The sequence below is a fragment of the Cetorhinus maximus genome, chromosome 22 (assembly GCF_964194155.1).
Source record: "Cetorhinus maximus chromosome 22, sCetMax3.hap1.1, whole genome shotgun sequence".
In the NCBI taxonomy this organism is placed as follows: Eukaryota; Metazoa; Chordata; class Chondrichthyes; order Lamniformes; family Cetorhinidae; genus Cetorhinus; species Cetorhinus maximus.
The window spans coordinates 18,162,380-18,176,995 of NC_135900.1; the positions used below are offsets into that span (position 1 = coordinate 18,162,380).

Genomic DNA, 14,616 nt, shown 5'->3' on the forward strand with positions numbered 1-14,616 from the left:
CATGGCAGTGGCGAAGACTGCAAAGCGCTGTGATATATTAGTTTTGAGATTCCTATTAAACCATCACTGAATGATCAAGGAATAATTGGATTTATTAGGAGTGAAAACAACTTTGCATCCAGTAGCCATCAGTATCTCACTACGAGCTTATATTTCCATCTTCTAAACTAACTCATTTCATTAGTCTCTATCTAACCAGTTGCTTAATTGCAATATGAATATAATACTTCTCATGTTCAAACTGATAGATCAGGCTTGACAAATACGAGATGAGCAGATGTAACCGAGGGAAAATCTCAGGTACCATTTTACGCCTTCCTTTCCACTAAACTTGTAAACCAAAAGCTGGAAGGATAGCTGCTGTCGAATTCGACAGAGAACACAAGCAAAAAGTTGGCAATAGTGGTACAGCCGGAAAATCCATTTAAACACGCAGCTGTGTTTATTTTTAAAGATTATCGTGCATCAAAATAGCTGACATTTATAAACCATAATTACTGATACTCAGTTTGTCTGCAAAAAAACAATGGACATAAGCTGAAAGGATTACACCATTTATTCTACATCTGTAGGTAGTTAGTATTTTTACATACATAAATACAGTCAGATGTTTGTGCTTTAGTATACACTACTGCAATGCAATTCTGATTGTGAAATACAGATTGTGAGATATATCCTCTTTGTACACAGTGGCCCACACAGAGCAGTATTGTCCCCTCCCCATCACCTTCACAGCTTTCTTTGGCAGGCAGCCAATTCATCAGAACTAAAAAATTAATCAACAGCGCTTTTTGCATGTGTCGTTCAGCTGACAATACCATCTTCGCCATAATCAATTAAGCATTGGAATCACCTATTCATAAATAGAGAACTTCCAGTACCAATTTCAGCCTCAGAAGAACGCAGTATAACATGAGCAAAGGTCTGGCAGTCTCTCGAGTAATCCCATCAGAGAATCAAGAACTACTAATGTTTTTGTTTTGTGAAGGTGAAAATCTAAGATTTTATAAAATTCCTTGAGACAACAGTACAAAATGGAACTTCTCAAGGCACAACTAGTACGGTATTTATCATTTTACCCTTGTGTTAGAGATGAATACTTTATTACCATACAATTTAATACAGCATTGACATAAACCGTGTGCTATTGTGAAAGGCAAGACATAAAGGGATGTCTAGGTGTAGGCACAATAATATGCTTTTCAAAAATAAAAGCGATTTCTGCCCTCCACTGCAGGACCACCACCTACATACTCTAGTTAGTTTGTTTTTTAAACCTAGGTCAGTAATTTTTAAGTCAAAATGACACTGTAACACTAATTGTAGAAAGGTCTATAAATGTGTAAAAATGAAAAGCTAAAATCTTGCTTAAGGCCTGTGCTTATTTTAAGTTTAAACTTGAACATGTGTGTCAGGTAACTTTTTTGCTGATGGATCAGGAAGAACAACAGGAGACATGTGTTCATTGTCTGGCCTTGCTTCAAGCACACTTTTGCCCTGCGAATCCTTGAGGAAAGTGTCCTGGTCTTCAGAAGTAGTAGAGGTTGTACCGTGTACAGTAGCTGTTGCCACCTCCGTCCCTGTGGACATCAATGCTTCATCCTTTACAGTCACAGATTTGTGTCCACCTTCTGCAAGCTCATTTAAATCTTTGCTAAATTCAGATGGCGATTTCTTCTTGATCTTTACGTACAGATTATCTTGTTTGTCTTCAACTAATTCACTTTTCTGAAATCTTCCAAAAAACCAGATGAAGAACCCAAACAAGATAAATGCCAAGATGCTTGGGACAAATGCAAGACACTTAACACCAAGTCTGGCACCAATATACCTGCTGTGCAAAAACAAGTCATTCTGGGCATAGGTCCTGTTAGTGAGAGGGTTAATGTTGGTTGATCGCCATTCCCAGTTTAGAGTACTTTTGTTTAAATCCTTTAATGACTCCGGATCGTCCACTGTATAGATTTTCTGCCCAGGCCCGACATACTGGCCATATTCAGGTGGCTGGTAAAATATCTGATTCTTCCACATGTTCAGGTCCAAAATCAATACAAGAAAGATAATGCCATAGTTAAACCATTTACCTGTAAATAGATGCGATAAATATTGTAAGAATTAGAAAACTCTGCTTAGTCCATGAATTGTCATCAAAATTCACACAACACAAAACAGTACTTCTCTTTCTTTTGACTGTGGTGGCGGGGCAGTAAGACAATTTGTCTATGTAAAATGTATAAGGCTAAAAATTTTTATGCTCCATTTTTCAGGTGTGGGATTGCAATTCATGATCTCCCCATGCTGGTTCCAGTGGCGGAGGTAAGCAACATGTAAATTTGGTGCTGCCACCTCATTTAGCTGACAGTTGTGTTGGGCTGAATGGCTCTTGTGCTGCTGGCTGCCTCTGTGCTCAGTAGAGAGCCAAGCAGCATTGAGCTGATTGCACGTGGTGCAACTAGCCCTCTGCTCTTAAAGGAAATCTGTCCCTCTTAAAAAGAAGCTGCACTGAATTACAGGAGGCTGCTGCTGAATATTACTGCTGCAAATCTAAATGAGTAAAATGAAATACTAGTGAAGAAAGAGGGCCCCAGGGTCACAGATGGGGGTGCTGGGGTTGTTGGTGATGGAGGTGGACAGGAGGGGAGGCTGTGCAGGATTCAGGAGATCCTCAAGAACCACACTCAGAAGGATTTGGGAGCAGGTGATAAGGGACGTCAAGGGACACTGGGGGCAGAATTTTGCTCTGGACAGGGGTGCTCGGTGGTGTGGTCGGGGGCAGCCGGGAAGCTGACCGCTGCCCGTGATTTCACGCTGGTCGGCCAATTAAGGCCCACCCAGCCTAAAACGCGAGCGGCAGCGCTGAACACCGCCTGTGCAGGAGGGGGGTGGAGAGTGCGAGCGGGCTGAACGTGAACTTCGCACATGCGCGTGAGTAAGTGCTGCATAATCTCGCTGAGGCACGGAGCTGCCTCAGGGAGATGAAGAGATATAAAAAAAAATTTAAATAAAAACGTAATAAAACATGTCCCTCTGCGACTCTGTTACATGAGCAGGGACATGTTATTAATGAAAAATTAAAGTTTTTACTTTATTTTTATTTGTTTTTGGAAACCTCATCCCGCCCGTGGATGAGGTTTCCAAAAAAATGCACAGGCCGTTTGGCCTTTTCGCCTGCCCACCGACCGTAAGGTTGGACGGGCAGTGAAAACATTATGTTAATTGGTAACTTAATGGCCTTAACAGGCTTTTAATTGTCGGTGGAGTGTGCCTGCCAACAACTATCGCGTGACTGCATGTTGGCGTTGGCACGCTCGGCCGACGCCAACGCGATCATTTCACCCTCGAGTGGGTCGGGCGCGTGCCCGTCTGCTGAGTGAAAACTTCTGCCCCTGGACTCCGGGATCTGGCAGCTGTGCCAGAAGAAGTTGAATGACCTCATGCAGGCTGTCGAGGCCAGTGAATAATTTGCACATGGCATCTCCTACCCACCACACCACCGACCCCCTCACGCTGCTCAGCGCACCACATCCCCATCACGCAGCAAACACCAGCCCCCGGCACTCAGATACTCCACCCCACCCTCACCCACCCACCAGTGCTGCCAGCCTTACACCCACCTCTTGCTGCGTCCAAATACCTCCAGCTATTCAGCAATGGCAGGCACAAAACCCAAACACAGTGGGACACAGTCACTGACATTCTGCCCTATCTCTTGCGGGGCAAAGTGGCACACATTGGAAGGGAAGAGAGCAGAAATGCAGCAGCACAAGGACATTTGCATCTCCTGAGTCTCCACACAATGGAGTTGACTGACAGAGCAACAGAATCCGACATTGCTGAGAGCATTGAAGATGATGGTATGTTCCTGCCTTTATGCCTCTTCTCAGCTCCCAGCTCACTGTCATCCTGCTATCTGGCGTGACAAACAAGCTGCTGACAGTGCGACCATGGACCCCCTACTTTCCAATTCACCTCGCTTTCTCACCCCAGCCTTCCTCTGCTGATTGTTTTTTTGGTTTCAGGCACCCATGAACTGCTGCAAACCCAGCTACTGCAGCCCAAAGAAAAGGACAGAGAACAACAGCACAACAATAACGAAGAGGCCCTGTCAATTGATCAAGCGCTCACTCACAGCCACCCGTTCAGGTATTGCAGGCTAACATCGAGTTGGCATCAGTGTGTGGTGAGCCATCAGCCATGAGTGGGCTGTAGCCAGACCTGGGGAAAAGCATGGTTCGTGTGCCAGCTCACTCAAAGGGAGGGTCACAGATGAGTTCTCAATGGGGTCGCATGCAGGAGAGCGCTGAAAGTACATGCACACCTAGATGCTGGGTGCATAGGCAGCCTGCCAGGCAGCCTCCTGTCAATGTCAAGGAGCAGGTGGAATCCTGCTCCAAGTTGGCAGAGGTCATCATGCAGAACATGCCCTCTCTGCAACCTGCACTCCACCTCACTGTTGTACTGCAGCTTACAGGCACTGCAGCTTTGATCCGGCTGCAGCCTTTGTGTGGAAAGGTCACCAAGTTCTCTGCCCTCGCTGTGAGGATGCAGCAACACATCCGAAAACATTCCACAGCGCTTTCAGACACTTGGCGATAGCGGAAGCTCTTCAAATTTACCCTATCTGCCAGCTGGGTGCCTGGCCCTTCAAAGAACACTGGTGCTGTGCTCCCCTTGGAGCTGAACACTTCATCTTAGGTGACTGATGCACAAATTAGTTGAATGGACCTGGGACAATGGGCATCACATCAGCCGGTAGGCTGGGAAATATCAGGATAGTACCAGTTCAGCTGCTTCCAGTGTTCGCAGGGAATGCAAGTGGGAGTGCCCTTCGCAAGGAGGTTCACCATGCAGGCTGTCCAGAAGCAAATGGCAGTGCAACGCACAGCCCCCAGGAGGGTAATCAGTGGCATGAATGTTATGCCTATAGTCTCTAATTGAGTTAAGGACCATGCATGAAACTTTCTACAAAAGCATGCGTGTTTATCAAAAATTGAAAGGTCATCGACTTTTTTAAAATTTATTCATTCATGGGATGTGGGTGTCGCTGGCTAGGGCAGCATTTATTACCCATCCCTAATTTCCCTTCAGAAGGTGGTGGTGAGCTGCCTTCTTGAACCACTGCAGTCCATGTGGTGTAGGTACATGCACAGTGCTATTAGGGAGGGAGTTCTAGGATTTTGACCCAGTGACAGCGAAGGAATGACGATATATTTCCAAGTCAGGATGGTGTGTGGCCTGGAGGGAAACTAGCAGATGGTGGTGTTCCCATGCATCTGCTGCCCTTGTCCTTCTAGGTGGTAGAGGTCATAGGTTTGGAAGGTGCTGTCTAGGAGTCTTGGTGAGTTGCTGCAGTGCATCTTGTAGATGGTACACTCTGCTGCCAATGCGCACCGGTGGTGGAAGGGGTGAATGTTCAAGGTGATGGGTGCGGTGTCAATCAAGCAAGCTGCTCTGTCCTGGAGGCTATCAAGCTTCTTGAGTGTTGTTGGAGCTGCACCCATCCAGGCAAGACTTGAAAAGTTAATTCTGTTTCTCTCTCCACAAATACTGCCAGATCTGCTGAGTATTTCCAGAATTTTCTGTTGTTATTTCTGATACCCAGCATCTGCAGTATTTTGCTTTTATATATTAAACCCCAATCACTTTCCTTTCCCAGATTTCAAACTAAATCAAGTATGATTTTGAACTTCCTAGTTACTAAGAAAATGATTTATCTTTGGATAACTTTCTGCATCAGGCAAATATCTTTAGGTGCAAAAGGTGGCAAAGGAAAAGTAAAAAGACTTTTAACATTTATTTGCTCTGCAACGTTTTTGTTTTTTTACTAGAATATTCGTCAACTCTCATGGTGTCGCGCACAGTGAGTCAGGATAGCCATAATCTTCAGGTGAAGTAGGGTTAGCACAGTGAGGAATAATCGGACTAAGGCACACAGACATAATTCATTCCCCATTTAAACTCATGCATTCTGTCCTAACTTTTACAGTTCCATTATAAATTCTTTTATCGATATTTATGTCTCTCACCTGTTATATTTATGTCTCTCACCTGTTATACAAATGAGGTATTCTTTCTTGAATATTTTCTGGAAATGAGGCAGTCTTAAGTGAATATGTGATGTGGGAAGACCAGGAAGGTTGATTTCCAAATTTTCCATAAACTGTGGAAACTCCCAATCCTAACAGAAAGAAAGCACAACTTTTTCAGCAACTAGTTACCGTATAATATAGCTTAGTGATAAATGAGAAACCTACTGCCATAAGGTTCCTGTATTAAACGTGTTAAAATATGAGCTGACCTATCTCTTTTGTTGTGAAATCTGCATTCGTTTTCTTACGCACCTGTTTTTCCTCAAGACATCACTTATTTGAATTGTAAAATATAATGGAAACAGAATCATTTTTACTTTCTGAATCGCAAGCCCTGTCATATATTATCATCAACCTATTATACTGCTGGCTCAATAAATGCAACGTTATATGACACTGACACAAAGGATTTTTAGCCCAAAGTACCAATCTACCAATCCATTCTATTTGAAACCATAACTTTATTGTCTTTTCAGCATATTTGTGCATTATGCAATATTATGGTTTTCAAATGTTTAACACATGCCTCAAGGATCACTGAAAAAATCTAAAATCACCAGACTGCAATTTGATTTTCTTCATTTTTAATATCTCCTAATGGTCAGAACCATTTATTTCCAAGCCAGCAGATGTCAAACTGATTAAAGGCTGAAGCCCATTTTTATTACACAAGCTTACACACAATAAGAAGCTTACACACAAAATGGGGATGCCAGCACTCAGCCCAGCATTCATAATTCCTGCTGCTTTCCACCAAACTCCTCATGTCAGCTGGTGATACAACGCCATTCATGATTACAGTTAAATATGCCATGTGCATTATTCCCAAAAACTCAAGAAGGTTCAAGGTACAGCACTGCCATGCAAACCTAAACCAGCCTAAAATTCCATATAAGGGCGTAGAGTCATAGAGGCCTACAACACAGAAAAAGGCCCTTCGGCCCATCGAGACTGCACCAGTCAAACAAATACCTAACTATTCTAATCCCACATAGAGTCATAGAGACCATGTTGGCATATTTTCCCCCTTCTGAGAGTCACCTCACTGACAAACTGGGCCTGAAATCATTTTTTGGATGTTACAAATGCCCTTAGGGTTCCAAAATAGCGGTATTGGCATAGCCACCCCCTTTTGAGGCAAATCTTGCCAGAAGCTATATTGGTGAGGCCATTAGCATGCATGCAGTGAACGGACGCCGAAGTCAGAAGTATACAGAGCAGACAGATTAGGACATCAGTGACACTGGCTTGACACCAGCAGTGCTCAACCCTGCAACTCACGCCCTCTCTTAACTTTGCATAACTGAACATGCATTCAACAGCAGGAAGGAACCTCCATCAGGGCTATTTAAGGGGATCATTAACTATTCACAGGTTAGTTGCTGATTGATTTCTTCAGGCTACTGCTTTGATTCAACAAGTATTTGATGCCTTCTGCAGTTGTTTAAAGTTACATAGGTTTACAGGGAGTGGTGTAGTATATGCTGAAACAGCTTTTACTGACTTTAAGGCTTATGCACAAACCCATTGTTCCTCCCTTTGGAATACACAATGACTTGGAAGAAGTATAAAGGTCACACAGAGTAGGACTAAATGCTGGAAGAAGGAGGAGAAGGAGAGGATGAAGTACTCTCAGCAGGAGGCCATGTTTGCTTAGAGTGTTTGGGGAATAAGTCTCTTACCTGAACCTCAGTGAGAAACAATGTATGGCTGTAAAATGACAGTGTTGATGATATTTTATACATTTTGCTCCTTCCAAGGTGCCTGCAATCTGGGCTGGTTGACTGACAGGCAACAGCAATGGCACTGGAGGAATAGTTAAGTGGGATTAAGAATGTTATTTTCTGAGAAAGGACATCAGGCTCATACTCTACAGAGCCACTGCCTCTCCCACAGGGTGGCACCTCAGCAATCTCAGTAATCTGTTGGAGGATGGATTGCTGGATGCCTGTGACACTCTGCACGCTATAATCGACAGACATGCTGGCAGCAGTCTGGGATTGCATGTCAGTAAGCATTATCGCAGTGTCAGCCTCCAATGCAACTTCCACTCAGATGTTGGGTGGCTGCTGTTTGTGCTGTGATATTGGCCATCAGACATTGCATCATGGGCTAATGGAAGTTGTCACCATGTTCATGCTGGACAGGATGGGATCCAAACCTTGTGCAAAGTCAGTGCCCAGTTGATGCTGGGCTCTTCCATGCTCCTTGACATTGACCAGGAGCTTTCTGGCAGGCTTCCCAAAGCACCAAGCATTTTATTGTGTGCACTCATCAATGTTATTCTGTAGACTGCAAGATCAAGAGCCTCATTCCGGCGAGCTGGCAACTGCACTATCCTTGCCTCCTGCCCTGGCTGCAGGCCACTTGTCCCGATGTCTCACCTTACACAGACCCAACCTCTAATCCATCCTCTAAAGCAGTGATTCTCAGGCTTTTTTCATTGAAGGACACCTTTACAAATAATGGGCCATAACTTCCGATCTCCAGGGCAGTTTAACTGGGCAGGGGGGGTTCCCTAAAGATGTCTCCACCCCCCAAAAGATCGCCCTTGACCTTCCCCGAAACCTCATAGGACTCACCCCACCCTCCCCAACTACCTTCTGCAGGGGACTCTACCCCCACCACAGGACTACCCCTCCCACAGGGCTCCCGCCCCAAATGGGTATCCCCCCCCCTACAGTAGGACTCCCCACCCCCCCCCCGCCCACCCCAACCCCACCCACCCCCACCAAAAGGACTTCCCCCAGCCCCCGACTACACCTCTCAGGCCTGACCCAACCCTCCCCACCCCCTCCTGCCGACAGCCCAGCCCACCCTCCAGAATGCCTGATGCCCCACCCGGCCCTGCCCCATCGACTGTTGGGCCTTCTCCCCTGAATGCTCAAACCCCCAGACCCTCCCGCCTGAGCGCCTGACCCCTTCCCAACTGCCTTCCCCCGACCCTCCCCACACCAACAGTCCAACCCTCCCATCCTCCCACCTGACTGCCCAACACCTCCAGACTGCCCGAAAGCCCCCTGACTGCCTGACCCTCACCAAATACATGACCTCCCTCGACTGCCCGGCCCTCCCCACTGACTGAACAAGCCCCTGAACCCCCACCCCGACTGCCCAGCTACCTCCCCCCTCAACCCACCCAAACCCCCAATCCCAAATTCTAACCACTTACCTGACAAACCTACCTTCTGCCTGGCTTGAAAGTGGCTGAACCTTAAACCTAACTGATTTACAGCAGCCTGTGCAGTAAAAAAGGAGCGATGGCTTCCTTGCGTCCAACTCTGAAGCTCTTTACAGAAGGCCCTGGGAGTGTGCTGCCCTGCGCAGTTCTCGCCCGGCCTGGGTTGGAAGACTGGGCGAGAAAAGATCGATAGGTAAACAAGTAGGAGCAGAGTGGCAATCGACTCCGCGGATGTTAAGGCTCAATATGCAATCATGGTCTCCCCGCCACCCCCACCCCCATCCAAATTACAATGTTATAATGGCGTAGAGGCCATGGCGTAGTGGTATTGTTGGTGGGCTAGTAATCCAGAGACCCAGGGTAATGCTCTGAGGACCCGGGTTCGAATCCCACCATTGCATGTCCTCGTAGGAGTGACCACTGCACAGTCATTATGGAGATAAAGTCCTGCCTTCACATTGAGGATACCCTCCATTGTGTTGTGTGGCACCACCACTGTGCTAAATGGGATAGATTTCAAACAGATCTAACAACTCAAAACTGGGCATCCATGAGGCACTGTGGGCCATCAGCAGCAGCAGAATTGTATACAACCTCATGGCCTGGCATATCCCCCACTTTAGCATTACCATCAAGCCAGGGGATCAACACTGGCTCAACGAGGAATGCAGGAGGGCATGCCAGGAGCAGAACCAGGCATACCTAAAAATGAGGTGTCAACCTGGTGAAGCTATAACACAGGACTACTTGCATGCCAAGCAGCAAGTGATAGACAGAGCTAAGTGATTCCACAACCAACGGATCAGATCTAAGCTCTGCAGTCCTGCTACATCCAGTCATGAATGGTGGTGAACAATTAAACAACTCATTGGAGGAGAAGGCTCCAGACATATTCCCATCCTCAATGATGGAGGAGCCCAGCACATCAGTGCAAAAGATAAGGCTGAAGCATTTGCTACAATCTTCAGCCAGAAGTGCTGAATAGATGATCTATCTTGGCCTCCTCTGGAGGTCCCCAGCGTCACAGATGCCAGTCTTCAGCCAATTCAATTCACTCCAAGTGATATCAAGAAACGGCTGAAGACACTGGATGGTGCAAAGGCTATGGACGCTCACAATATTCCAGCAATAGTACTTGTGCTCCAGAACTTGCCATGCCCCTAACCAAGCTGTTCCAGTACAGCTACAACACTGGCATCAACCCGGCTATGTGGAAACTTGCCCAGGTATGTCCTGTACTCAAAAAGCAGGGCAAATGCAACCTGGCAAATTATTGACCCATCAGTCTACTCTCCATTATCAGTAAAGTAATGGAAGGGGTCATCAACAGTGCTATCAAGCGGCACTTGCTTACCAATAACCTGCTCACAGATGCCCAGTTTGGGTTATGCCAGGGCCACCCAGCTCCTGCCTTCATTACAGCCCTGGTTCAAACATGGACAAAAGAGCTGAACTCCTGAGGTGAGGTGAGAATGACTGCCCTTGACATCAAGGCCACATTTGACCGAGTGTGATATCAAGAAGCCCTAGCGAAACTTGAGTCAATGGGAACCAAGGGGGAAACTCTCTGCTGGTTGGAGTCATACCTAGCACAAAGGAAGATGGTTGTGGTTGTTGGAGGTCAGTCATCTCAGCTCCAGGACATCACTGCAGGAGTTCCTCAGGATGGTGTCCTCGGCCCAACTACCTTCAGCTACTTCATCAATGACCTTCCCTCCATCATAAAGTCAGAAGTGGGGATGTTGGTTGATGATTGCATAATGTTCAGCGCTATTCGCAACTCCTCAGATACTGAAGCAGTCCATGTCCAAGTGCAGCAAGACCTGGACAACATACAGACTTGGGCTGACAAGTAGCAAGTAACATTCGTGCCACACAAGTGTCAGGCAATGACCATCTCCAACAAGAGAATCCAACCATCGCCCCTTGATGTTCAATGGCATTACCATCACTGAATCCCCCACTATCAACATCCTGGGGATTACTATCGACCAGAAACTGAACTGGACTAGCCATATAAATACTGTGGCTGTAAGAGCAGGTCAAAGGCTAGGAATCGTGCGATGGTTAACTCACCTCCTGACTCCCCAAAGACTGATCACCTTCTAGAAGGCACAAGTCAGGAGTGTGATGGAATACTCCCCACTGGCCTGGATGAGTGCAGCTCCCACAACACTCAAGGATCTTGACACCATCCAGGACAAAGCAGCCCGCTTGATTGGCACCACATCCACAAACATTCACTGCTTCCACCATGACGCACAGTAGCAGCAGTGTGTACCATCTACAAGATGCAGTGCAGGATTTCACCAAGGCTCCTTAGACAGAACCTTCCAAACCCACAACCACTAACATCTAGAAGGGCAAGGGCAGCAGATAGATGGGAACACCATCACCTGGAAGTTGCTCTCCAAGTCACTCATCATCCTGACTTGGAAATATTTCGCCGTTCCTTCACTGTTGCTGGGTCAAAATCCTGGAACTCCCTCCCTAACAGCACTGTGGATGTACCTACACCACATGGACTGCAGCGGTTCAAGAAGGCAGCTCACCACCACCTTCTCAAGGGCAACTAGGGATGGGCAATAAATGCTGGTCCATCCAGCAAAGCCCACATCCCGTGAATGAGTTTAAAAAATAATTCATAATATGAAAGTGCTGAAGGTAAAAGGTTGTCATGAGAATGCTTTTATGGAGACAGGAATTTACTGCCACAAATCAGTGAGATGGATGTGTCTGCTTCTCGCTGCACAGCCTGCCTATCCTTGGAAGGAGCTTGGAGAGAGCAGGAGCCCGGAAAGTGCAGAGCATTGGAGACAACAGGAGCCTGGAGAAAGTAGGAGCTGAGAGAGGTCAGAAGCATCACGGAAGCAGATCACAGCACTAGGGGAGTAGGGGTAAAGCAGGAGCACAAAGGAGCGGAACATGCCTGTGCTCACTATTCACTTGCTTACCACTTACCACAGTGCCCTGGACTGTCATCCACCTATAAAGCTGGCCCTATGTCACAGACATAGAAGGTCTCTGCAGACCCTCAGGGGTCCGTGAACCCCAGTTTGAAAACCAATGCTCTAAGATATGAGCCATGTCAGTATGAGCTTGGTGACTGCTAGTGTGAAATTACGTAATGGTCTTCCCCCAACATCACTTTCTTTATGGTATTTGACCACTGCCTGGCCAGGTGTACCACTTGAGTATCTGAAAGCATAAGGATAAAATTGTGGTGCAGAGAGATGGGAAGAGGAAGACTTGGATGCTCATACCATCTGGATTAGGTATGAACATATCATCATCTTCAATTATTTCTGCCCCACCATGAGTCACTGCCTCACCAATGGCCGTTCCAACAGTGGCAAGTATTGTCTCCTCCATAGGGAGTTAGGATATGCATGTGCACCTCCAGTTAGCTTCTGCTGTCTTTGGTTATGCACCATCACCCTGTCTGCAAAAGAGAGGGAAATCTGTCAGTCAGTGTTTTGCAATCTGTTTGTGTGACGTGGTCATCATGGTTGAAAGGCTGACAGTGTGTATAAGTTGTGAGATGTGGATATGAGGCTTGCAGCAGTGTTAAGAGAGTGATGGAGCCCATGACTGTCAAGTAAGAGTCTTGATTGACAGGGATTGTTGGTAGGTGAGTAATGGGGATGTGATGAATTGAACAGTGACTGAGGCTAGTTGTTCGCTTGGTAGAATGTGACATTTGAAGATGCATTTACTGACTTTGACGACTCATGTGAGCTCATTGAAATTCTTGGTGCGCTGTATCCAGGTCCTCAGGGCTTGACTCCTGTCACTGACCTCCACAGTATCTACTCCCTGTACCTTCTGAGTGTATGTCCTCTCTCTTGCTTACCATCTCCTCCAAAAACCTCCAGCGTTGCATCCGTGGAGCCCGTGCTTCACAATGTTGCACTATTATTCCATGTATCTCAGGTCAGATTCACTTTTGTACAACTGCCAACACCTGCTCCAGCCAGAAGATGGCCTCCTCTTTAAGAGATGTGGGCTAGCTTTAAGTCATACTAACTACTTACTTTATTAAGCTGCTGCTGATACGTACAGCATGGTTAGCACCATTTGGATGCTGAAATTTTGAAATGAGAAGGCAGGACAAAGTTTGCCTGCTGCCTGTGTTGCAATCATGCATCTTGATCAATGTTCCCCCTAACTTCTGTTTGCTGTGCGTGGCTGGTTTGTTGCAGTGCGCAGCCCCTTTAAAACTGACGGGTGCCTATTGATGTGCGCATCTGAATGGGAATGTTGTGTGTTCGTGGCCTGTTTGTTCCCCGTTTGGCACATTCCCAACTGCTGTGTGGCCAGATATCCAGGCAGCTTGGAGGAAACATTGATTGTGAATCCTCTGCCCTATTGCCCCAGTCGAATTGAGCCCCCAACACCTTCGGGTAAGGCAAAGAACACCAAGACCACTCTTCAACTGATTGAACAGGCTGGTAAAGAAAACAAGGTGTGGGGAAAATGAGCATAATGTGGAACACCATCCACTACGTGTTACATTATTATATACCGTCTAAACTTTTAAACAGGAAAACCTGACCTAAAGCCCCATCTTGATGTGGCATCGCTTCCTAACAACGCTACAGCAGGGAAATAAGTGTTAGAGATGCTGTGGTACGAAAGCTTAACAAATTTGTGTCAAGTTTCTCCTTCCACTCGTCGATTAGAGGCATTAGCTCAATTAAAGTAAACGGATTAATACCACCTTTAACATAGCAGTGAGGAATTTAATATGAGCTCCTTTAGCATTCATAAAGCTGAAGGGATTTAACCTTGTCAGCTGGACTGAGGGGAAAAATTGAGCTGAAGGATAAATAAACGTATCTATGTCCTAGAGCGGGAAACTATTGTTCACTCCAAGTTACTATCAGCAAATCCGTGGCAGAACCAACAGTCTCGCTAAACCTTTTGTTTTTTTTTTAATGGCCAATCTGGGAACACTTTGCTGAATGTTTCCAACGCACCAGAGATTCCTACCGTGTTAGGTGAGCATTGAGGCAATTCGGGCATCTCCTTTTTTTGTTTTCTGCGGCAAAACCAGATTTTTTTTAATCCCCTCCATCCGCGATTACCATTTGAGCTTGATCGCGAAAACCTTATTCAGTGGACGTGCTCAGGAGAAATTTTTGTCAGGAGCTCCTGTGTTGACATGAATTTTTCCTGCATTTTTTATTCCCGCATTTACATATTAGAGTCTTTGCTGCTGGCCCCCATAAATCACATTGTTAATTTTCCACAGACCAGGGCTACAAGTGTGCATGCAAAATACGATCATTGGCCTACCGCAGAGACCTGAAATAAATCTGAGCAGTATTTTGGCGTGAGGGCTAG

General features: G+C 46.2%; 1 protein-coding gene across 4 annotated transcripts in view; it reads right to left on the reverse strand.

The window, feature by feature from the left end:
* Positions 1-538: 538 nt before the first annotated feature.
* The window catches only part of tmem117 (transmembrane protein 117), a 383,404-nt gene continuing 369,326 nt past the window's right edge, over positions 539-14,616 (reverse strand). For all 4 annotated transcript variants that reach the window (XM_078567892.1, XM_078567889.1, XM_078567890.1 and 1 more), the window contains 2 exons: positions 6,049-6,178; positions 539-2,084 (listed from right to left, as the gene is read on the reverse strand). In XM_078567892.1, the coding sequence (XP_078424018.1) occupies positions 1,393-2,084; positions 6,049-6,178 (822 nt within the window). In that variant the 3' untranslated portion in view covers positions 539-1,392. The remainder of the gene's footprint in view (positions 2,085-6,048; positions 6,179-14,616) is intronic.